Here is a 25,485-nt window from a genome sequence, read left to right as displayed (position 1 = left end):
ACACAGGCAGAGGGGGAAGCAGGATCCATGCCGGGAGCCTGACATGGGACTTGATCCCGGGGCTCCAGGATCACACCCTGGGCTGAAGGTGGTACTAAACCACTGAGCCACCCGGGCTGTCCCTAATTTGTTAATATAATCTAAATATGTTGCCCATCACCATTGAGGACCAGAGCACAAGAGGAGGTAGGACAGTTAAGTTTTTCCTGGGGATCTGGGAAAGTATGAATTCAGAGGATGGATTGGGGAGGGGACAGAGTGAGGTTACCCCTGAGCAGAGGCAGGTCTACCTGGAGAGGAAGCCCAAATTGAGTATTGAAAGGGCCAAGTAGGAGAACCTGGCAGACAAATGCTACCTATGGCACAGTCGTACCTTTGGTGGCCTGTCCTACTTCTAGACACCCTAGTTCTTTGCATCACGTGCTCACCTGTCCAGGCCCGTCATATATGCACACTGTAGACTCTGTAGAGCAGTTTCCGTAGTTAGTCTGGCAGTGGTCTACTGGTAAGCACACCTGGCCATCCCCATGGTAGCCTTCTTGGCATGTGCAACTGTGCCTATTCGGTCCCAGGTACGTGCAACGTGCGTGAGGGTGGCAGACTGCTTGTAAACATGGATTGATGGCTTGAAAGACAATGACAGGATAAGAGCTCATCAAAATTCACAGGTAATTTGATAATTTTAAGAGAGGGAGAGAGTAAGAAACAGTTCATCTTACCCACCTGGTGCCCCCCTCCTGTGGAACAGATTTGTATAAGGCTGTCAGAGATTGTAACTACAAATACTGTGTTGATATATTGCTATGCCATGTTCTGTGTGTATTTAAATATAAAATAGCCTGAAAGAAAGTACTAATGCTTGTAGTATTTGTATGTACTGGCCCGGTCCAAGCATTTGCCATACACTAACTCAGTTACTCCTTACAACAACTCTCTAGAGTAGGAGCCATTATTATTCACATTTGATAGATAGGAAAACAGAGGCACAGGCAAGTTAAAGAATTTGTCCAAGGTCATGTATCTAGTAATAAGTAGATCTGGGATCTGAATGCTGGCAGTCTGCCACCAGCATTCATGCTCATAAACAATACACAACACAATCTCTCACAAAGCAAATGAGCATGGACAGGAAAGGGAAAAAAGAAGGAAAGAAAGACGGACAGACTCCATTTATGCTAACATTGGTACAATTATATAAAACTATGTGTGAAAATCTATTTATGTGCTTTGATGATACAAGGAGAGACTGCCATTTAGTGAAAGGCTATCGTGGATGAGCAGGTGCTCAGCACTTGTTAGATGTATTTCACTCAACACAGAGAGAGATAAAAGTGCCATTGGGTTAATCTTACGGAGGTTGTGAGGTTTTGCTTTTTTTTCTGTTGAGTAACTTAAAAGACTCAATTAATGAACGAGCAGGATCTAAAATCGACTCACGCTTGCAGTAGTGGCCATCGCCTTGGTAATTGGGAAGGCATTTGCATTCCAGTTTCGTTTCATCTTGGCTGGAAGGTGAGCATCTGGAATTTTCTGGGCAGAGCAGGTCTGCACATTCAGGGATGGCTGCAAAAGTAGATGGTTGAGATACCCACGTTAGTAGAATAACTGATTCTAAAAATCTCAACCAACGCAGTGTTCTTTGTGATGAAAAAAAGTAATTAAGAAAGACTCACTGTGGACAATTCAAAAAACACAGAATGTGTGAAGTAAAAACAAACCCTTTTTCTGAATCTTGTTCTACCTTCACTTATAAATTTATTTAGATGATTTTTAAAAACAAAATGGAAACCTATGAAGATATTTAGCAACTTGATTTTTAATTTAACAGTATACTAGGGAGGTACTTAAAGATCCATTTTAATCTCTAATAACTACGTAGTACTTCATCATATAGGGAAGCACGATAGTTGTCAAGAATTATAAGGAATCTGGCATATGATCCAATGTGCAAAGCTAAGTTCCACAGATGCTGGTAGAAGTTATGAGACCCTTGGTTCAGAAGTGAAAGACAGTTTACTATTCATATCAAGAGTACTAGCCAGAGTGGTGGCAGTGTTGCACAAGCTCTTCCAGCCCCAAGTCCCCTGGAACAATGCAGAGCAGTGTATGTATGCAGCAGAGGAGCCCCAATCTTAGGGAACCTAAGGTTTTTGTTTGTTTGTTTTTTAATAATAGGCAATGTATTAGTTAGGGTCCAGTCAGGAGTCAGAAACCATATATCTATTTGAACAGGGAATGTTTTAGCATAGTTATCAGCAGAAAATCCATGAAAGTTCAAAAGAATGCTAAAGAATGAAGGAATAGTGGGTATATAAAAAGCAACCATTCCCTTAGGGTTGAAGTAAATTCCCAAGGTAGAGCCCTCCTCTCTCCAGGACCGAGATCCAGATGTCACTGGAAAAGGGCACGCCTTGGTCACTAAATGGTGGAGAAAGTGCTGAAGTGCCTTGCTGGTGAGACTTGCTGGAGATCTTCCTCTGAGGGCTCCAGGGAAGGTCACCCTCAAGAAGGTGCCAAGGTTCAGGGTTCATTTGGTGCCTGGGGAAGCTGCCTGCCACTGGGTGCTTCCAGAACCAGATGCTAAGAAGCTATCCCCTCAGAAGTGAAGTATACTCCTGTGTGTGGCTGGGGCCAGGGTGGCTTCAGGGCCAGCTGTGTGGGGAGAGGCAGTGTGGTTGGCCCTCCAGTGGCCACCCCTGCAGCTCCCTTGGTATGCACGGCCCTGAGGAGAAGGCACACTGAACAGCAAGCACTTCTCTGTGTGGTGGAATTCAGGCCTGTGCTGCTGCCTGAGTCAAGCATTAGTACACAGTGGGCAAACACTGCAGCAAGCAGGGCCTTGCAGGAACTTACCCCTGGAGAAGCTGTGCAGGGCTGAGCAGTGGCAAAAACCCATGTTCCTTGGGGCCCTGGCAAGTGAGCTAAAGCAGAAACAGGGGGAGAAAACCCTTCTTTCTTCAGTGTCCCTCCAGCACTCTCTCTTGATAAGATTTTATGTATACCTCGCTGGCTGGCAAATGAGACGTATTTACAAATGCCCCTTCATTATCACGGAGCAGGCAAAGAGGATGAATTTTGAGCAGAAATGTAACCCGCCAAGAGCTAGAACAGGCTGGAAACATGCCTACGCTTGGTTCCCTACAGAGACCCTCCATCTTCAGAGGCTGTTTGCAATATGAACATCCTTGAAAAGATGTTGGAACAAAGAGCAGTCCGTGCGCGGCCCTCCAAAGGCCAACGAATGTCTCATTTGTTGTCCCCAGAAGTGGCTAGTGGAACCAAACATTCGTAGACAATATCCCCTCAATCATTCTGTAGAGCAGAATCATTGCCAGGAAGTGGCTGCCCTCTAAAGGATTGCATTTCCAACCCTTCTTTGCAGCCAGGGGGGTCATGTGACTACACTGATGGACTATTGAGGGGAAGTTGGATATGTCATTCTTGATCTCATAAGCAGGGACTTCTCCTGCCTCTCTTCTTCCTTCCATTGCGTTAAACAGAGCATTGTGAGGTGCTGCAGAATGGCAGAGGCGCTGAGTAGGACAATCGGGACCCCTGCCCACCATGTGGTGGAAACAGATGTCAGCCGGGGACACCCCCAGTGAATACGAATTACACACCTGTTGTGTTAAGCTGGAGGTTCCCCAAATTCTCAGGTCATGGTGCTTAGCGTCTTAATTTTCTCATGGTGCCTCAGTCTAAAAGAAATATCTACCAGGTCCACTTAGTAAGTTGTCAGAACTGAGGAATTCAGTAAGTGTGTCATGAGACCTTAGTAGCCATTTGAAAAAGCAACGTGGTCAACATAGAGAGAAATATTTTGATTTCATTCTCGAAGAACCACATTTGCTTATAAGTAGAATATGTGAACTTTTGGGATGCAACGTCTCCAACCTCGGAGTCGGACAGGAAACTACCACCCTCAGTCCAGTCCAAAGGATTTCTGCATGATACTTGCTTTTTATCTTAGCAACCATTGAAAACACAGCTCTGTAAAGATGAAATCGCTGGAAAGGATGTAGTGCTACCCAACGCTGAAATCGTGAACTACCTCAAGTTAGCAGTTTGCCCAGGATTCTACTACAGATGCATCACTGTCTCCCCCCAAAAAGTTTAAAATATCCTATGAAACCCTCGTGAGTCTGATGTGGTAGCTTGGGATGTCTCGGTACAGTTTTGAAATCTTAGTGCGAAGCCGTGGGATTCTTGTGCTTGTTTCTTGCAACAGCGAGCGTTACCCAACTGGAATGGGGTGCTCCACAGCTCACTTAACACTTCCTGTTGAGGGACATTCAGGTTGTTTCCAGCTGGTTTTGTTCTTACAAACAATACCGATGTGAATTTCTTTGGGCATATATTTTTACCTACTGGCGCTTGCCTCTCTTTTTCCAGGTAAATTCCTAAAATTTGGGGCCAGGGCAGAAAACTGTAAGCATATTTTACAATTGAATAGATAAATTTCCCTCATAGGCTATAGCAACCCACCTCCCCACTGGCAGCACCATGATTTTTCTCCTACCCACAGATGAATATTTTCTATCTTTGCAGTCTGTGTAACATCGTGTGCAAAACCGTCAACCAAACCTTCAAAACTCTACAATATCACTTCACTATGGTTTTAAATTAATCTGTGATCAGCTGGCCTTTCTGCATGGGGTTAAGCACCTCTTCTATGCTCGTGGGCTACTTTTTATTTCTTCTCCCGGGAAGTAGCCGCTCTTTGGCAAATTTTAAAATTGGGTTCATGAACCTCATCTTTTTTTTTTTTTTCATGAACCTCATCTTATTATAAAAACTTTTCTGCCACATGAGTTACAAATATTTTGCCCCAGTCTATTTATCTTTTGACTCAGTAGAATTATTTTTGTCATTTGGAGGCAAATCGGTCAGTGTTCTCCATTAGGCTGGCTTCCGGGTGTGTGTGTGGGGGGTCTCCTGTCTTATTCCAAAGGTCTTTGCTCATAAGTCCACTGGGCAATGACAGGAATGACCAGGGAGGGAGGTGACTGACATCTACAGAGGGCATCATCCTGTCCACCTGAGTTTCATCTGCTGTTGATTTGAGTCGGTCACTTGTGTGTCTGTCTCCTCCATGGGAGGAAGGCTGTGTTTTATTCGTTCTCCTTACTGTGCAGAGCTCCTTGCTGACTCTCAATTAAATGAGTTTGAATTTGTTGAATCTGAATCTTGGTCTAATCCCTTCATTTTATAGATCAGAAAAGTAACATCCAGAGGGAGGAGAAGTTATAAGTGAGCTCCGTGTCACAGGAAGAATGTCCACTTTCTCTTTGGATGAGCTCCAAATTCAACCCTCGTTACCCACTCTTTGATAATGGACCGGATTCTGTTTCTCCTTTGCAGTGATATGTGGAGCCTGGCCGATAGGGGTGCTGAGCCCCCCCCCGCCCCCGCAGGAGAAAGGGACTCCTCTGCGGTTTCCTTTGTGCTGGGCCCTGCTGCATAGTCTGCCAGTGAGGGGCCGTGTGAGGACACTCAGTGATGCTCTGCCTCAGCCATCACTCTAAGTGCACAGTCTGTTGGTGACCTTGCACCCCCAGCTGGAACCAGTGATCACCTTCCCACTGCCCTTTCTACACACAGACATTGCTCACTCCAACTCCAACACTCACAACACTTAACTCCCTCTGCGTTCTCACCCTCCGGCCATGGCTCATTAGTGCCCTGGAGGGCTCTTGTCCTAGGCCAGCTTGGGCACGCAGCACCTGTCTCCTCTACCGGGTGCGCAGCCACTGTACCTTCTCCAACAGAACGTGAGCTTAGCCTTGGGGACGACCACCCTCTCCAAGTTTTTCCTTGCTCTGTTATGCCCCAGCAGCCCTAGAGGTCACTTGGCATGTCCATAGCCACTCTCCTACCCTAGCTTACTAGTTCTTTATACTAAACTTCCCTTGTTTCAATCACCTTGTGGTTCCTTTCTAATTCTTGGACCAAGTGTGATAGATTGTTCAAAGAATTTCAAATGATTTGAGTCCCAGCTCTTCTTTCTGGTAGTTTTGTCACCTCTGGCAAATCACTTAGCCTTAGGGAACTTCCACGTGTTCTGTCCCTGAGACATGCAATTGAGAACATGCCTTATCCTCCTTACTAGGCGGCCGACTTGTTGCCCTGGCATCAGCCAGGGTCCAGCCTCCTCTGCTCCATCTTTCACCCGGCCACCAGCTTGACCTTCCTAAACCACAGCTCTGTTGGAACATTGCTCTCAAATCTCCCATGACTTCCCCTCTTCTATACTATTTCTTCCCTCTCTCTCCTCCCCTCCCATTCCCTTCCCTTCCCTCCCATACTTTCATTTCCTTTTTCCCCCAATCTTTTTACTTTTTGGTTTTCTCCCAGGAAAATACTTGAGGGTACCTCACCCCTGGAGGGCCCTAGTATGTGAATGCAGAGTTGAAATGCATCCTTCTGTACCTACATGATCTGGCGAGGCATTCAGGAAGCCAGCAGTACTTACGTTGGTCGCAGTGGGAGCCAGTGTACGCAGAGTAGCACTCGCAGCTTCCATCACCATCTATCCCACTGTTGCACACTCCATGCACACAGCTGCACACTGTAGACAGAAAATGGGGATTTTTTTCATTACCTGATATAGTCTTCTGATGATTCTGGAGGAGTGATGCTTTGAGATAGTTTTTATTGGGAATCTTCATGAGGCGACAGGAAGAACCATGGGTTTGACGTCCTAGAGACTCTGCTTTGGATCTTGGCTTCATTTTCCTTTTATTAGTTTCATTTTTTTTTATATATAGAATGAGGATAGTGATAGCTCGCTGTAGAAATCCCTGTGAGATAATGTATTGGTGCACTGGAGTGCACTGGAGTGCTTTTCTCTACTTTTAAGTTGCTTACTTTATCTTTGGATGCCTGAAGAAGGGAATTAACTTAATGGTTTTTATACACCTGTCATGTTTAATGGAGAAAAGCTATCATTAGCTCAATTATTGTTGGCAGTGGGGATCTACTATCAATTGGGATAAATCCTATTTCTTGAATGATGTGGAAGTTCAAGTTTAAAAAAGAAATTTGGAAGGGCAGAGAATAACCATGCCAAGACTTCTAGCTTGAAATAGGTAGCTTTTCAGCCAACTGGCAGATCATTTCAGGAATGACAAGTGAAGGGCATTTGAAATAAATGGTCAATTCCTTACACTCAGACTGTAGCTCACTTATGGTGAGATTTACTATCTGATGGGGTCACCAGCACCGTAGGCCTGGCCCTCTGTGAAACATTTTATTGGTTTCCTTTTCTTGCTATAACAAATTACCACAACTGAATTGTGACTTAAAACAACACAAATTTATTATCTTAATCTAATTACCTTAATTCTCCTCTGCCATGTAACCTGAAGTATTTACAAGTTCCAGGGCTGAGGATCCGGACTTCTCTGCAGGGCCATTCTTCTGCCTACCACCCATGTTCAGTGCATGTCAGGCAATTTAATATTAACTCAAGTAAAACATAACTAAGAAGATCCACTTGCTTAAAAACCTAACCAGGGGATCCCTGGGTGGCGCAGCGGTTTGGCGCCTGCCTTTGGCCCAGGGTGCGATCCTGGAGACCCGGGATCGAATCCCACGTCGGGCTCCCGGTGCATGGAGCCTGCTCCTCCCTCTGCCTGTGTCTCTGCCTCTCTCTCTCTCTCTCTCTCTCTCTCTGTGACTATCATAAATAAATAAAAATTTAAAAAAATAAAAAATTAAAAACCTAACCAAATGCTGGAGAAGCAAGAATAAATAAAGTATTCCAAACATCTGGTAAGACCTCAAATCCTTTGAATTCTTTGCCATGTGTCCCACCTCAATCCCCTGCTCTTGATACCCATCAGAACTGCCGTCCTCTTGGTGAACTTATGGTGTCTTGCCTAGACTGTCATGTGGTACTAGACTGAGGAAGAGACTCTGGCCTTGCTGTCCAAGTTCTTACCTCTCTGTTCGTTCCATCCATTTCATTTGATCAGTAATGGCAGGTGATTTTCCCCAAAATATCTCAGCGATTCCAATTGCTAACCAAATGGAATCTAAATGCCTCTCTTTGGCAAACAAAGCTCTATCCAACCTGACTCCAACCTTTTTTACTTTTCATTTCCATTACTTCATTTTTTCCATCTCAGGTTCTAAGCACACAGGATGACTCATTAATTTATCTTCCTTCTTTCAAAGTATGTATTGAACATCTCTCATGTTCAGTGCTTGGGATTAATGACCTAAAGATAAACAAGACAAAGTCTGAGCCCTCCACATCTAATGGCAGAAGAAAGTAGCCCATCGCAATGCAGTGGGATGAATGCCAGGACATGATAGATCTATTGATCTATCTAGTGATCGATAGTTGGGTTGAGGTCCTCCTGGAGTAGGATGGGCCTTAGCCCAATAGGACTGGGCCTAAGAAGAGGAGAGGACAAGACTGCCATGTAGACATTGCAATGGTGCTATCTCAAGACCGGGACCACCTGCCCCACCCAAAGCCGTGAGGGAATAGCAGGGGCCTCTCCCAGAGCACTCGGAAGGAGCATGGCCCTGCCGACCTGTTGATTTTGGATTTCTAGCTTCCAGAACCGAGACCCTAAATTCCAGTTTTGGAAGCCACCTGTTTGTGGCCCTTTGTTAGCTGAGAAATGAAATGACTTATCTTGATTACTGAGTTTTTTTTTTAAGATGTTATTTAGTTATTTTTTATTTATTCATGAGAGACACAGAGCGAGAGAGAGAGAGAGAGGCAGAGACACAGGCAGAGGGAGAAGCAGGCCTCATGCAGGGAGCTCGATGTGGGACTCGATCCCGGGTCTCCAGGATCACACCCCGGCCTGCAGGCGGCACTAAACCGCTGCGCCACCAGGGCTGCCCGATTACTGAGTTTTTGATGCCTCCTTAAATTTGGCCCCTGAGGCATGTCCCTCCCTCACCTTACCCTAGAACTGGCGCTGCCCTTCCCTTTATTGAGTACTTACTGTCCATTAGGCATTTTGCCACATGCTTTACATGATTTATCTCCTTTGCTGCTCGCTGCACCCCGTGAGGTGGGGCTCATCAACCCTGCACTACATATGCAAGTGGGACACAGCTAGCTCAGGCTATTTATTCAAATTATGTGAAAATTTAAATTGGATTTGCAGTTGTCATCCTCACTTCAAAACTGACTTGCCCTTGTTTTTGTTTTAACAAAGCACCTTGATGTTCACCTATGGCTGCGGCTATTGGAACAGAAGCTCTGGAGAGAAGTCAGATTGGTCTCAGAGGTAACTGCGGTGCAGACGGGGTATACTTCATCTCTGTGGAGAAGGATCAATTTAATTCAATTTAAAAAACACCTCAGTTCCTACGCAGTGGCAGTCACTGTACGAGGCACTGGGTATAGTCTACAGTACCTAAATTCAAGGGCTAACTGTATAGTGGGAGCCGGACTTGGAGGTTTGAGGCCCTATGTGTCCTTTGGCTGGTGGAAGAGGGCAAGAGACAGTAGAGGGAATTGAATGTAACCCAGCCTGGCTCCCACCTTAGATGCTAACTGTAGGAGCTGTTTTGCCACTGGGCTTCCCTCTGGACTGCGTGGTATGAGCCTCTCCCTGTGTCCTGTCATCTGGCACAGCCATTGTCTGGATTCAGTGACCCAGCAGGGGCAGCCTTTGGGAGTCCCTGATGCATAGTGGAGGGTCCCAAGCTATCACCAAGAAAATGTCCTTGGGGAGAAGAAGTGAGTTGCAGGGGGATTCTGAGATGTCTTTCAAGGATCCCTTGGAATTTGTTGAACTGGTGTCAGCAAACCTCCAGAGACACGACAACACTTGCGGTGTGTGACTTTAACATGGTCCAAGCTACGGCCACGTGAGTCTGAGGGACAGTGCCCGAAGCCCCTGGGGCCCTGCCCCTTGGCAAGTGGGCTTCTCTTGTCCTCTCCTCATAGCATCCTATGTGTGCTGTGCACACTGGCTTGTAACTGTCACCTGCCCTTCCAGCTCCTGGGGGACGAATCTGTCTCCTCATTAGAGTCCTATCATTTGTCAGGGCCTTGCACATGGTGGATGCTCAGCAGGGGCAGAAGAGTGCAGCGTTTGGCCACCCAGGCTCTGAAGCCAGATAGGTGGAGTCAAGTTCTTCTTTGTCTCTGAAACAGCTGCTTGACCTTGAGTGACCTCTCTGCCTCTTTATCCATAACACGAGGACCCAGCTGGCAGAGTTGTTGTCAGGATCCAAAAAGAGCATGCGCGGCAAACTTTGCACAGCGCCTGGTGCTCAGCAGATTCTAGCTACCATTATTAACAAGACAAAATCGTGGGATTGATTTGAGGGTGATGTTAGAGAAAGTGAGCTTTGCTTTCCGCCCTGACCAGTAGTGAGACATGGAGCAGGCTGGGACATTGGCAGCACAGGTGAAAGCCCTTGGCTGTGAGGCCAATCAAGGCTGAACTCCTCACCAGCGGGTAAGAGAATGCTCTGGCAGCAGGTTATAGGCAGTGTTAAAAATAACCTGCAGCTAATGGAGCTGTCCTACTTACGGGCAGCACACCATTATGGGCAGCACGTCACTTCTGAGGACCAGTGCCTCCCTGCATGGGCTGATACTGGCACCCGGTGGACGCCCAGCTGAAAAGGTTTGCGAGTCCCCCTTGTCCTTGATAATGGAGAAGGCTAGTCATCACCAAGACAGCCAGCTGTCCATCCGTCTGTCCATCCATCCATCTGTCTGTCCGTCCATCTGTCCATCCTTCCATTCATCTGTCCATCCATCCCTCTGTCTGTCTGTCCATCCTTCCATCTGTCTGTCCATCCATCCATTTATTCATCCATCCGTCCGTCTGTCCATTCATCCATCCATCTATTCTGAGCATCAAGCACCTGCGTGGATGGTGCAGATTAGGACCCTCCATCATCTCCCAGAGTTCTACTGACTGGAGCCTAGAGCAATGGGTTTTCTTTCCTGAGTCCCAGTTTAGGTTTCTCACTTAAAACTTTAAGTTTCTAATCCACCTTCTCCCCTTTCACTTCCCCTTCCTCCAGGGCCCAAACAATGTGAAGGGAGGATACTTTATTTAGAAACGTTCACAGCCTCCTTGTCTATCTGTGCTTATCAGTAACTGGCACCCATTTCTTGGAGGCAACACGGGCTCATCTTCTTTCCAGATTTTCATCCCCAAGCTGCCCTTGGCTTTCCTGTTAGTAAACAGTGTTGGATGCTGTCTTTTTTCCCTTTCCAATACTTATCTAAAATATGTGATTCAGATCCCAGGATGATTAGGAAAGGACTGGTTTGGGAAGCACGCCCTTCAATGTAACATGCAATGTCAAAAACACACTGAATACCAACATCTGTCTTCAGTTTGTTTTTTGGCAACACCCTCGTGAAATAATCTTCTGTGGAGTGGTGGATGAACAGAGACCTAAATTTGGGGGTCACTGGAGAATAATTGGTCCTGGAAATAATAATTGCTGACATGTATTGTGCGCTGATGTTCTCACTATATCCTCATAATGACACCGAGGGACACAGTATTGTTTTTGTTTTTACGGAGGAAGACAAGACGAGCATGTGCCTGGTGAACTTAGGGCTCCCACGGTTAGAAGCCCTCAGGCTGAGGCCCGGCCTGAGTGTGGACCAAGGCCCTGATGATCCCTACATGCTGCCTCTCAAAGTCAAGCCTACGGGTCAGGACAGTATGGCTGGAGTGAACTAGATTGTTCATTCATGTATACCCTCATTCATGCTCGTATTCATCCCACTAAAGTGTGGTGTGCGTCTCCTCCCTGAGCAGGTCAGCACCTGCCTTCAAGGGGCCGTGGACCAGGAGATAAAGCCTCCGCGTTGTTGCAGGTCAGACTTGTTCCACGGGGTGCAGGTCTATGGGGTGAGATGTCTGCTTTCGGGCCATAGGATTCATTGCAAATGGTACTCGAATCAAGCAGTGTCTATCAGGGTTTCCAGAAAAGCCAGAACTCAGGTCCCATTGGGTGAAGGCCCCCTGACACGACCTCTGGGAGACTGAATCTGGCAAGCCCAACTGACCATCCCACATTCTCCAGGCTGCACCAGCCACCCCAGTCCCTTGAGGGCCCTTCCTAGGAAGGCTGTTCTGCCCAAGTGCTCGCTGGCAGCTGCATCCATCGCTGTCTTTTCCGGCTCCTGGAGGCTTCCCTCATTGCTTGGCTTGCGGCTCCTTTTTGTTTCCAAAGCCAGCCAAGCCTGGCAGAGTCTTCCTTACATCTCAGCACCCTGACACTGTCTCCTGCGTTCCTCCTCCACATTCAAGGACCTTTGGGTACGGATAACCTAAGATAATTTCTTTAGGGTCAGATGATCAGCAACCTGAATTCCGTCTGCAACCACAATTCCCCTTGCCATGTGAAATATCATAATCCTAGGTCCGATGGATTAGGATGTGGACATTTTTTGGAGGGGTAGGGGTCCTTATTCTGTCCCACACTGTGGTTCCTGCTCCCTCTGGTGGGACGACTCTAAGATGAATGTTTGACCCTGACTCCCCGATTCCCTGGGGCGTCCAGCTCTAATCATCTAATTGTCTCCAGTTTGATGGTGTCACCTTTATCTTCCCTATGTCGTTTTCTGGATGTCTCTGGGGTCACATGGCAAATATGCTACCTGTATTGAAATCCTTGCCTGAGGATCTACTTCTGGGGAGAAACAAGAGAATGCACAAGCCAGTATCAATTTGTTTGTTTAATCTGCAAAATGGAGCCAGTAATCCCTGATCACCTGAGGTATTTGAGAACTCCCAAAAGGAGGGAACTGAATGAGGTGGGACCTGCCATGGAAGAAGAGGCTCTTAGGAGGAAGGTCTCTGCTGAAACCAGGACCAGAAAGACCTCCAGGGCAAGCAACAGGTGGATATTGGAGCCTGGGGCCTGGAGGGCAGGAACCATATGCTGCCAAATTTGACAGAAAGCACTACTGGTGAGTAGCTGCCATGGGTGCTGAGAGCCACGGAAGACACTGCCTCTCCTTCCAAAGACTGCATTTGTTGTCACTTCTTTGTTTTGCCTGTGTTGAGTTGGGTCTACATAACAGTTTGGTGCACCCCTTCCCGCCACCAACCAAGGAACAGCCATTCTGGGGCCTTCAGCGGCATCAGCCAGGTTTGACTTTTGGCCTTCACACATGCATTTGATCACACAGAAATCAGACATACCTGCTGAACAGTTGGGTCCGAATAAGTTGTCATGAGCACAGGCTTCGCAGGCCGTTCCCCCAAACCCATCCTGTGGAACAGCAGGGAGATGGCATGAGGCCCAAGTACTCTACATTCCGTGAAGCCCTTGGATTTCTAACTCATGGCCTGTCAGCACTTGCTTCTCAACTGTACCTGTCCTTTCCTGAAGCTCCTCTTTCTCCTTCTGCCATCATACTGGGCTGTTTTTATGCTATAACATTTGCACTAACCCCTGCACCACTGTTCACCAAGAGTCTGGAGCTCCTCAGAAGGAGCTGCTTTGTCACCCGAAGGTACACAGAGAGCGAGCGCAAGCAGTCACATCATAACTTCACTCCAGAGTGAACACTCTTTCACTTCTGTGTTTCTGAAGACAACTGAGCTCCATCCTTTGAAGAAGGATTTCTCTGCATTTTAATTATCCAAGGCTTGAAGCTCACAAAAGGTCACTTTCATGGGGTAATGGCTGACTGCTGACCACTGCCTAGCCTGCTGATAGTGGTGCTTATTAATGGGGACAAACATGGTGATTTCCATGGCTCTGAAGAGTCGCACAAAATATTTTCACATATATCATCTCATCGCACTTTTTCAATGAATGCAATTGCATAAGTATTTTGATTAAGCCAATTTTATAGAAGGATGTGCTTAAGGCTGAGGGGGGATGTGACTCTCTCAAAGGTCTGCAGCCCCTAAGAGATCATTTTGCTGCAGATCCTACATTCTTTTTATTAATATCGCTACTTCTTAGAGATTCCACCTGGAGTATATGTGTCTATGGAAGGATGACAGGTAAGGAGAACATGTCTCAGAACTTACCTGGCAAGAGCACCTTCCGTTTCCTTCCATGCCTTCTGCACAGCTGCCCCTGCCGCTGCAGGGGGATCTCGCTCCTCCTGGACACTCTAGGGGATCAGAGGGCTCAGAGTCATCCATGCATGACCGCACACAGCATTTTGCAAGAATGCATTGAGCATCTACTATGTGCCAGCTAGTGTGCTGGCTGCCAGGGATGAGAAACTTACAATTTTTTTTAAAAGATTCTATTTATTTATTTGAGAGAGAGAGAGAGAGAGAGAGAGACAGAAGGAGAGAAAGCACGAGTGGGGCAAGGGGCAGAGGGAGAAGCAGACTCCCTACTGGGCAGGGAGATGAGGCTGAGGTTGGACCCCAGGATCCTAGGATCATGACCTGAGCTGAAGGCAGGCACTTAACCCACTGAGCCACCCAGGGGCACCTACTTTCTAATTCTCTAATTAAATTATTCCCACTGAAACCCTGAGACATTGCTATGGGTACAGGTTAGCAGATGAAAAGACTGACGTTCAGAGAGGCCACCTAACTGGCCCAAGTTGCAAAGCTAGGACTTTAGTCCCGCCCTGAGGACGACCTTAAAGCTGGCCTCTTCCTCAGTGCTCTGGACAGGGGATTGAGGGACTCCAGAGAAGGGATTATCGATGTACCTTGGGAGGTCAGGGGGACATCCTGGAGGAGGAGGCATTCAAGCTGGGGTTTTGAAGGCTTGGTAGGAGCTGACCACACTTAAAAGGTAAGGGCATTTCAGAAACAGAGAATGTGTACGGGTCCACAAGGTTGTAAAGGGGCATGACCCATCCTGGGAATGCTCTAAGGTTTAGTGGGGTTAGAACTCGGTAGTTGGGACATGGGAGAAGCACAGGTGGAGGAGGATTAGTAGGCTGGTTGGGGCCAATTAATGAGGTGCTTTATGTGGCAAAGGAATTTAGATTTGCTCACAAGCTGTTTCCTAACAAGTATGGATTTATACTTTCGGCCCAGATCTGAATGGGAGCTTTTATAGACACTTATTAGATGATTTCAGTTGTTCACTAAACATTCAGGGAATACCTACTATGTGTCACACACCATCTTCCACGTTGGGACAGAGGGACATCGAGCTAGAGAGTCAGATATTACAAGGTCCAAAACCTGACAGAAGATTTATTTACAGGATGGGTAAGTGAAGCTTCAGGTGTTACCATCATGAGGCTGAAGAGCATTTCCTTTTTCTACTCGCCATTGTCCTGCACTTTGAGTGCTGAGTCAGCATGGGCTTCATGCTGGCCTGGGCAAGTCCTAACTGTTGAAATAAGGGGCCTGGATTAGCCAGCACCAGATGGAAGTCACACAACGGTAATGAAATGTTTGTGTGAATGAGGCAGGATCAGCTCTTATCCCAAATCAAAGTCAGTGAGTCAAATGCCTTCCACAAAATGGCTAATGTCACGGAGGTCTAGATCATAATCAAGGGTGCATGCATTGACTACTCAAAGCAAGCCCCTGCAGTTAAGGCCCATTTTTAGCCCCATTTTCTAGAAAAGGAAACTGAGTAGTAGAGTGACTTGCCCAAAGTAGTAGTAGAGTAGTGACTTACCCGAAGCCATCCAGCTGGCCAGGGGTGATGAGGGACTCACCCCTGCTCTACCAGCAGTGTCTACTTGCCAGCCCTTCCTCCTCGCCTACACCCTTTGACAAAGCGCTTCTGTGCCATAAGCCTGCTCCGCCATATGTCTTCCAAGAAACCAGCACCCACAGAAGTTGAAAAACAGTCATTGGAAAAAGAAACTTATAACCACAGAGAAAAGCCATTCTCCTAATGAGACTCTGATGGCTCACTTGAATTATGAGGCTAGGTCTTTAAAAAAGCATTGATAACTTGTAGGTTTGGGGAGGTGACAGTCAAGCTCCACACCCATGGACAGTGTTGCCTCTGGCTCCCCTCTTGCCTGCAGAGTCTAAATTACACATTTTGAGTGTGTATCCTTCCTTCCCATGACAAGATTGGAGCCAGGCTTCAAACACTGGCAGGTGCTCACGCTGCTCATCGCTATGCTATAGACTCCTCAAGCACTGCTGCAACCCCATCACAGCACAGATAACAGACGCGTCTATGAGGGAAGCAAAGGAGAAGACACACTGACATGCAGCTAATATTTATAAGTCACCTGGGAAACCCAGACTCTGCAATCAGGACCTCCAGGGTTCGAGCCCCAATTAAATTTCCTGCCAGATGTACCCTTTTGGGAAAATCAATGCATGGCTCTAAGACTCGTTCAAGTGTCTTCCTGCAGGTTGCAGTAGGTGCTCAATAAATGGTTGTTATTGTTTAGAGTGGACACTCCTTAACCTCTCTAGTTTCTGATCTTTGAGACTAGTGCTATAATAGATAACAATACTCAGGAAATGAATTATTAGGCATCTGTTTGAATCAGGACTCTGTCAGGTCCTGGATGTACACAGTGAGCACACAGACTGGGTCCCTTATTTACATGGTCCTACCAGTGTACTGGGGAGAGGCATGGATTAAAAGGCAATCAGACAAATATTAGTTTGCAAACTGGGATGAGCTTTCCTCAATCCAGTTGCTGGAAGTTACCGACATTGACTCTGAACAACCTAACCCTCAAGGCCCAGTTGACTTAGATCTGGTCTTAAGAGGGGGCAACAGCCAGGTCATTAAAGAAGAGCCTTGTTAAAGATGGTGGCCTTTATCCTAAAAAGAGCAGCGGGAGGTAGGGATGAAGAGGAAGGAGAGGGCCTAATTGAGCAGGTGCCAGGTACACACTTTGAAGTTCATCTGAAACCCCCTTGAAGCACTTGCATTTTCAGGGCTGAGCAAGGTGTGCTGAGAGCGTTTCCATAGATTGTTGGCTGTCAGACAGCTCTTCTTCCATTTTCTTCTGCTATTAGGTCTTTCTTGGGCTGAGATGGTGTTTTGGGAATCAGGACCACCTCTGGGCAGGACCAGGAAGACAGAGGGGTGACAGCTCTGCCACAGTTTCCCTCTCTTGGTTCCTGTGCCTCTGCCCATGGTTCGGTGTGCAATGTGCTCACTGGGGGACCCATACCTTGCCTTGTGGATTGGCTCAGAAGAACACAGGGCCTCCCCAGCCCTGGGACTCAGCACCCAGGGCCACTTGCAGAAATGCTCTCCCGGGCATTTTTACTCGGCAGGCAATGACACCAGAATCCCAGTGTCTCACACTTGTGTTTTGTTTGTTAGCTTCCTCCCTGCACTGGACCACCTCCTCTCTTATCTGCCATTTTTTTCTGTCTATCCTGCTGCCCAGACATATTTTTCCCTCCACCCCCTGCCTGTACCTTTCCCCCCATTTACACATGCTCTTCCAGACCCTCTCCTGAGGCAGATACAACTCTTCCATCCTCCGGGGTTGTCCCTTCTGCTTGGCCCTTGCCTCATGATAACTTATAGAGCAGAAAACAAGGCAAAGTCATCTACTAAGAATATAATTATAAGCCAGAGGCTGGTCACAGAGAAATTAGGGAGCGTCTCACATCTGAGTTCCCAAGAGTGTGATGCTATGTCCACAAAGTCTGGGCCCCTTTTTTCCTTTGGACACAGTTAGGAAGCCCTTCTTGTAAAACTTTAAGCAGTTATTCCTCTAAGGGTGATTCACTGGACCAGATGTTTCTAGTCACGTGGAGATGGAGGTGGGGGGAAGGATTGTTACAAAGATAGATTCCTGAGGCCCTTCTCCAGGTAGAGTTGCTATGAAAATGCACCTCTCAGATGTGCACTGTGGGAGCATAATTTTTCTGTTGGCAACCATCCTGTTCATGAGGCCATGCTTCCCATATCTGCTTCCAGCCAATGCATGAGCACGGCAGGGATATCAGGGCAGGCCCACTGCCACAGGATGGCAGATTCCTCTGTTAGATGGCTTTGGCTGGGGTGCTCCCCACCAGCTTTATCCAATGTTTTTAGAACTATATGTAATCTCAGACTTTTCCAATTTAACCTGCCTTGGTTCCCTCTCTTATTCAAGAGAGTCAGATCTGCATCTTTTTTTTTTTTTTTTTTTTTTTTTTTTATCTATTTGAAAAGTTGAATTTGAAGTTAAAATCCTTCCCACGAAGAAAACTCCACGCCAGATGGCTTCTCTGGGGCATATATCTCTCATTTAAGGAAGAAATCATACTGGTTATACAAAAACTCTTCCAAGAACTTGAGGAAGAGAGTACTTCCCAGCTCCTTCTATATAGAGAGCATTCTTACTCTGATTCCCAAGCCTGACAAATACTAATAAGAAAACCAGACTAGCATCTCTAATGAGCATACATATAAACATTCCTTAAAAAAATCTGAGGCAAAAATTAAAAAGTTCTAAAACAAATTTGTGGCCAACTGAATCCAATAATATACAAAACAGATAATACATCAACAATGGTGCAATAAAGTAAGAAAAAAGATATAAAGTGTATATGTATTGGAAAAGAAGAAATATAATTGTCTCCATTCTTAGACAACATGATTGTCTACAGAGAAAACTAAAAAGCTATTAGACCTAATGCATACATTTAATAAGTTCTCTGGATATGAGGCCAATATACGAAAGTCAATTGTATTTCTATAAACTAGTAAGAAACAACTGGTAATCGAAATAAAAATACACCATTAAAAATAGTACTAATAGGGATCCCGGGGTGGCACAGCAGTTTGGCGCCTGCCTTTGGCCCAGGGCACGATCCTGGAGACCTGGGATCAAATCCCACGTAGGGCTCCCGGTGCATGGAGCCTACTTCTCCCTCTGCCTGTGTCTCTGCCTCTCTCTCTCTCTCTGTGTGACTATCATAAAAAAAAAATTAAAAAAAATAGTACTAATAACCGTAAAAGACTTTGGTATGAACATAATAAAAATTGTGCAAAATCTGTAAGCTAAAACTCATGAAAGATTGACAAAAAAGAAAAAAAAAGAAAGAAAGAAACGAAGTCCTATATAAATGGAGAGATACAGTGTGGTTATGGTTATGAGTTAGAAGATCCAATACTTTAATATGTTAGTTCTATGCAATCTGACTTACAGATTCAATGTAGTTGCAGTTAAAATTCTCGTGGGACTTTCAGGTAGATATTGGCAAACTGATTTTAAATTTTATGTGGAAAAACAAAGAAACTAGAATAACCAAGATCATTTTGAAAATGCCTAAGTTGGAGATCTTACACTGGCGGATTTCAGGACTCAGTGTGAAGTTACAGTAATTGTGAGGGTGTGGAATGATGAAGGGACATGCACCCCGGTCCCTGGGCCAGAACAGAGTCCACACATTGATGGGCAAATGATTTTCTACAACAGTCCAGAGGCAATCCAATGGGGAGACGATAGTCTTTTCAAGAAAAGATGCTGGAATTATTAGGTATCTCTATGTAAAACAACAGACCTTGAGCCATATCTCAAATTATCCACAAAAATGGACTTACCACGGATGCTAGACCTAAACACAATACCTAAAATTATACAGCTTCCAGAAGAAAAGATAAAAGAAAATCTTTGTGATGTTAGGCTAAGCAAGGATTTCTAGATATAACACAAAAAACACGATCTATAAAAGAAAAATCAATCTACTTGACCTCACCAAAATTAATGACGTCTGCTCATCAAAGGTTAGTGTTAAGAGAGTGAAAAGACAAGCCACAGACGGTGAAGAAATATTTAAAAATCACATATCACATGAAGGGTTTGTCTCTCAAGCATTTAAGGAACTCTCAAGATGTTCTAGAAACAACGACTTGTAAGATACGTGAATAGCAAATAAGTGCATGGAAAAGATGCAAATTAAAATGACTGCAAATGAAATGGCATCGTGCACAATGGCAACATTTTCTAGAAGTCTGGTAATATCAAGTGCCAGAAAGGGTGCTAGACAATTGGAACTCTCACCACTTTGTTGGTGAGAAAGACAAAATGATGCATACGCATTGGAAAACAGGGGTACCCTGGGTGGCTCAGGGGTTTAGCGCCGCCTTCAGCCCAGGGTGTGATCCTGGAGACCCAGGAGCGAGTCCCACGTCAGGCTCCCTGCATGGAGCCTGCTTCTCCCTCTGCCTGTGTCTCTGCCTCTCTCTGTGTCTTTCATGAATAAAAAAAAAAAAAAAAAAAAAAAAAAAAAGAAAGGAAAACAGTGTGATGGTTTCTCATAAGGTCAAATCTACATTGACTATCCAATCCTGGACTCTCCTTCTTCTTCTTCTTCTTCAGATTTTATTTATTTATTTATTTATTTATTTATTTATTTATTTGAGAGGGAGGAAGAGAGAGAGAGATTGTGAGTGCGCGGGTGCAAGCAGGGGGCAGAGGGCAGAGGGGGAGGGCAAGGGAGGGAATCTCACACACTGAGCCCTTAGCATTAGGCAAGAATGAACTGGGCGCCTGGGGGGCTCAGCAGTGGAGCATCTGCCTTCAGCTCAGGGTGTGACCCCAGGGTCCTAGAATCGAGTCCCACATTGGGCTTCCCGCAGGGAGCCTGCTTCTCCCTCTGCCTGTGTCTCTGGCTCTCTCTCTCTCTGTGTCTCTTATGAATAAATAAATACAATCTTTTTTTTTCTTTAAAAAAAGAAAGACCAACTTGTCTTGTTTTTGTCTCCTTTTTGTGCTGTTCTTTTTATTACTATCATTATTAGCAGTCTAAGCCTCGAGTGACATGCCAAGGACGTTACACATATGCTTCACAACTAATAACTATGACTCTTTACTCTGGGAAGTGTCAAGACCACCGTTTTGCCAAGAGGACCCTGAGGCAGAGAGAGGATGGCTAACAAGGTCCCAGGCTGCCAGACAAGGATTCTCACCCAGCTCCCGCTGACCTTAAGGGCTCAGAGTCGTGCTTCTTTGTACGGATAGCTCAAAACTATTTTACACGGCTTACGTGATTTTATAAGCCATTCATTTAATTAAGCAATTAATTTCGGTTCATTGAATGCCTACAGTGGTGTTCAGAGCTCCTCATGCTTTCTCTTTGTGTTTTCATAGGAAAGCGACATGAGATTGAGCCTGAGCAGAAAGGGGGCCTTCGTTCCTGCTGCCGTCGGAAGGAAGGGGCTGCTAAGAGCAGCTTCCAAGTCTTAGCCTCACCTCTGAAGAGCTGCCCCTACAGCTACTTCCCACTGAAACAAAGCAGTCCGCTTTACTTAGGGCCCATGGGGGCCTGCGTTGGCTGTGCAGAGGGTGAAGGCACCCGCTGGGTAGGTGTTCGTGTGCTGTCTCCTGGGAAGCTTCTAGGGCCTCAACAGTATACTCTGTGAGGGAGGGAGGCTTGTCTTAGCAGGTGCCTCATCCTGGCTTAGCCTTCCTCCAGTGGCTTGTGACCCAGGGGGAAAGGCCAAGGTCAGTAATTACTGTCATGGACTGAATGTGCCTCCCCAGGTTCATATGCTAAAGTCCCAAACCCCAACAGGATGGCATTGGGAGGTGGGGCTTTGGGGAGTCATTAGGTTTAGATGAAGTCATGAGGGTGGGGGCCCCATGATGGGATTCATGTCCTTACAAGATGAGAAAGAGGGACCAGAGTGCATGTTCTCTCTCTCTTTCTCTCTCTCTCTCTCTCTCTGCCATGTGGGGACACAGGGCTCTCCATCTGTGAGGCAGGGACAAGAGCCTCCGCTGGGACCAAATCCACAGTGTCTTGGTCTTGGACTTTCTAGCCCCAGAGTGATGAGAAATCAACATCTACTGTCACAGGTTTGGTTAGAGCAGCCTGAGCAGAGGGATGGCATATGTTCCCTGCACCCCAAAGGGCAGGCCTTTGCTTTGGCACGAGGCACCTGAAAAGACAGGGGCCGCAGACAATTGTGAGAAGAAAAATAATAGAGCCAAGAGGCCGTGAACTGCACAAACAATGGGATGCACGGGGATGTCATCCCCAGGCTGCCAGCGTCAAGGGTTAGTTATCAGGTCTTTAGCAGGTGGGTGGCATTTGTGAGCATTTACTGCTGCTAAGCCCTTTACACGCATGGTCTTATCCTCACACACCTGAGGAAGGCAAGACTGATGTTGACATCATCATCAGCAGCAGCAACCCCAGGTAACAGATGAGAACACTGAGGCCCAGGGGAGCCCGGGGGGCTCAGCAGTGGAGCATCTGCCTTGGGCTCAGGTCTTGGGATCAAGTCCAGCATTGGGCTCCCTGCTTAGTGGGAAGACTGTTCCTCCCTCCTGCTTTCTCTCTCTGTCTGTCTCTCTCTCTCTGTCTCTCACTCTCTCTCTCTCTCAAATAAATAAAATCTTAAAAAAGAAAAGAAGAGAAAAGAAAATCGAGGCCCAGAGAGGTAAATCACTTGCCTAACACCACGTGGTTGGTGAGTTCTGGAATGAGCACTGCAATCAGGCCTGACTCAAGATTTTGCGTCCTTAACCCCAAAGCCAGAGCACAGCAGGTCAGCACCTGAAGGTGGAGCCAAGCTAGACACAGGCCCCGGGAGAAGGGCAGCCAGTGACTCGAACCACGGGGGCCAGAGGTGCAAACCAGCCTATTCTGAGCGCCTGCTGCCTCCTCGGACCCCAGAGTCTGCACATGCGCTCACCCGAGCCGCAGCACCACCCGGAGGCAGGCCCCTCGGCACCACTGCTTCCGTTTTGTGATGACAAAGCAGCAGCTGAAGGACAGCTTTACTGCATGGAACACAGATGCCGCTTACATGTGAGTCACAGGTAAAAGCATGAATAGTTTGTACAAGTGCTTCTTGTGTGTGTGCAGCTAACGTAGCTGGTGTCCTGTGCCACTGATGGCTCCATGGGGGGGTGGGGGAGGTGGCTGTAACCCTCAGGCCCAGCAGCAGGGCGTGGTATGTGCAGTATTGGGAGGCCCGGAGGTGGGGGGCTGGGGGGGAGGGGCAGGGGTGGGGGGTGACCGTCCCTCAGCTACAGAACTGGACTGGGGAGCCCTGGTGTCATGGAACAAAGTCCCGGCAGTGACAGGCACCTGGCTAATGGTGACAGCAGCAAGTTCCTGGGGACAGGCTGCGATCGGCAGGCGGCCTTCCCAGCCACAGATCCGGCATAACCAGTGGTTACTGGGGAGACAGGGGTAGGAGGGGGTTAGAACCACGCTGGGCCTCGGGACAGGCCTGTGTTCTTGCCTGGCTCTGCACCAGTAGCTGCGGCCCTTGAGCAGGCTGCAGGGCCCCTCAGAATCCCCAGGGCCTTGCCAGGCCCACAGGGGGATTATTTTTCCACATCTGCCCCTGCGAGCTCCTTGGGGGTAGGCACTGGACCTATCAGATACGTGCGGCTGCACAACAGTCAGTGCTCAGGCAGCGCTTGACCGAAGAGGGGCCACTCCTGGGAGGAGCTTTGGGAAAAAGAGAGCAGGTGTGTGGGGCACAGAGAGTCCTCGTTTTATGTCCTGAATTGAATGGTTTAAGTTTAAAATGTATGAAATGACGTGTTCAGTTTTTAAATAAAACTTTTAAGGCAAAAGCGTACAATCTAGCCCTGCTTTCGAATCATTTGCTATCCCCTCAGGCCCCTGGTAAGAAGAAAGATGGTAAAACTGATGTTCTCAGCAACTGAGCTCAAAAAGACAGTACAGCATTTGCTGTAAGGCACATTCCCAAGGATCTCAGGTCCCATCGCGTCTCCCTCCGGCTGCAGCCCCCATGGCCTCCTGCCTCGGATTGTGGCTCAGCTGCAGGCTCACATATTATAAGCTGTCGGCAAATCATGGCTGTTCTGCTTCTTTAAAGGAAGATCATAAGGTCGCCAGCAGCCAGAGGCCAGTGTCAGGCTGTAACCTCACCCCCGGGAGCACAGTGCCCACTCCCAGTCCCTGGCAGTGCTGCTGCCCCAGTGCTGCGTTCATGCCACGTCCTGCTCAGCTGCCGACAGCTCTGGCTGAAGCAGTCTCCCCGGGACACTGCCATACAGCAGGCTCCTTAGGTGAATGGCGCTTTCCTTCTCACTCAAAGCCAAAGGGGACAAACCTGCCAGACTGGCCACAAGGCCATGCAAGTCCATGATTTGCAACCTGCTCGGTGAATGGCAAGAAGCGCACAACCGGGTCTAGAGACACAATGCAGGGCCAAGAAAAATAATAAATGTGCAGGATTTGATGATACCACCCAGAAAAAGAAGAATCAGAACCATTTCCCTCTGAAATAACTGGATTGTTTTGGCCACAACCCGGGTTCTATATAACCAACCCCTTTGCCCACATTCTTTTCTGTTACTTGGAGTTGTTTGTGCAAATCAGTTAGCATTTATGGTAAAATCAGGAGAACCAGAATGCCAAAAAAAAAAAAATCTAATTCCTCTCACGTAGGATACTGGTTGTTCAAATGCAACCATTTCACACTCAATGTGTAAAATATGTTTCTGTGCTGATTAGTAAAGACAGCTCTGTGCTGGTCTGGTAAAGCGGTCCTGGTTTTAATGAGGGAGAAGCCAGTTAAACCTGGGTAGAAACACCTTTTTTATGTCAGGATGACATATTCCTCCCCAAGTGAGAATCCATGCCTTATTCTCAATTTTAGAAGATGATGCATAGTTTTTTCTTGTGCTTTTTTTTTTTTTTTTTTTTTTTGGTGTGTTTTCTGATTTTATTTTGGAGTTGATCAGAGTTATTTTCTAACTGGAGTGAGCCACTATTAAAACAATTTTAAAAGTTACTGAGTATCAAGTGTGAAGTATTTGTTGATACATTGAAAAGAATGGATGCCATGCCGGTTTTGGAAAGAAAGCCATTCTGGAGCTGGTGCTTCCTCACACACACGTCAGCAGCTTGGAAAAGGCCATATCCTTGTGGAAATGTAAAGTGATAGGCAAGACCTCACATGTCATCGCCACAAAACGTGAGAGGTGAAATATAAGTAGAGTGTTTATCTCTTTCCTGAGCTAAAGGAAGGAAGCCTCTGGAGACATGTGGTATGTTTGGAAGATGAAGATAAAGGGACATGCCTTTTGCTCCAATGACAGGATAGTAGAAAGACCATCCAGCTCTGGCTTTTTACCTACTTTGCTTCTCTGGCCTCGAGCCCCAGCAGAAGGAACTGTGTGAACCTACAAGGAACTGTGCACACTCCATAGGGGATGGGAGGCCGACCCCATCCATGCACAGAACACTGTGACAGCACGATGCCCACGGATGGGCTGGGATCCTGTCTGCCCGCCCATGGTTTGGGAGTCACCCATGTGTACCAAGGGCTCAAAGACAGAATGGCACCGAACCTGGCTGTCACTGTCCGAGGTCTGTGTTGACTGTTATTCATTCTCATTTACCCCTGAAACATTATTAAAGTGCTTTTTTTTGTGTGTGTGTGTCACTCTGTCAAGTACTTTCATCTACAATAATGTTTGATTTATTTTTTTTTAAGATTCTATTTATTTATTCCTGAGACACACAGAGAGAGAGGCAGAGACGGGCCATCGTAGTATTTGACATTCCATCCTACGGACTAGACTTTGAGCAGATCTGATGATTATCTTTGTTACCAAATAGTACCTGTGGTCTCTGAGATGCTGTAGTAGAATTTCTTCTTAAAGAAAATTGTACTTGT

General features: G+C 46.7%; 1 protein-coding gene and 1 long non-coding RNA gene across 6 annotated transcripts in view; one reads left to right on the top strand and one right to left on the bottom strand.

Annotated features, from left to right (window-relative positions):
- The window catches only part of STAB2 (stabilin 2), a 138,711-nt gene that overhangs the window by 107,470 nt on the left and 5,756 nt on the right, over positions 1 to 25,485 (bottom strand). For all 5 annotated transcript variants that reach the window (XR_012006020.1, XM_072773381.1, XM_072773379.1 and 2 more), the window contains exons 4-8: positions 13,998 to 14,083; positions 13,158 to 13,227; positions 6,473 to 6,568; positions 1,438 to 1,563; positions 429 to 625 (exon numbers count right to left, since the gene is read on the bottom strand). Coding sequence is in view for 4 of the 5 variants with exons in the window: in XM_072773381.1 (XP_072629482.1) it covers positions 429 to 625; positions 1,438 to 1,563; positions 6,473 to 6,568; positions 13,158 to 13,227; positions 13,998 to 14,083 (575 nt within the window). In the remaining variant the exon portion in view is untranslated. The remainder of the gene's footprint in view (positions 1 to 428; positions 626 to 1,437; positions 1,564 to 6,472; positions 6,569 to 13,157; positions 13,228 to 13,997; positions 14,084 to 25,485) is intronic.
- LOC140603001 (uncharacterized) overlaps positions 22,369 to 25,485 on the top strand; it is a 39,066-nt gene continuing 35,949 nt past the window's right edge. The window contains exon 1 of the long non-coding RNA XR_012006027.1: positions 22,369 to 22,642. This is a non-coding gene — a long non-coding RNA (uncharacterized lncRNA). The remainder of the gene's footprint in view (positions 22,643 to 25,485) is intronic.

Source organism: Canis lupus, chromosome 13 (assembly GCF_048164855.1).
Source record: "Canis lupus baileyi chromosome 13, mCanLup2.hap1, whole genome shotgun sequence".
NCBI classification, from domain to species: domain Eukaryota; kingdom Metazoa; phylum Chordata; class Mammalia; order Carnivora; family Canidae; genus Canis; species Canis lupus.
This window is presented reverse-complemented; position numbering and strand designations above follow the sequence as displayed.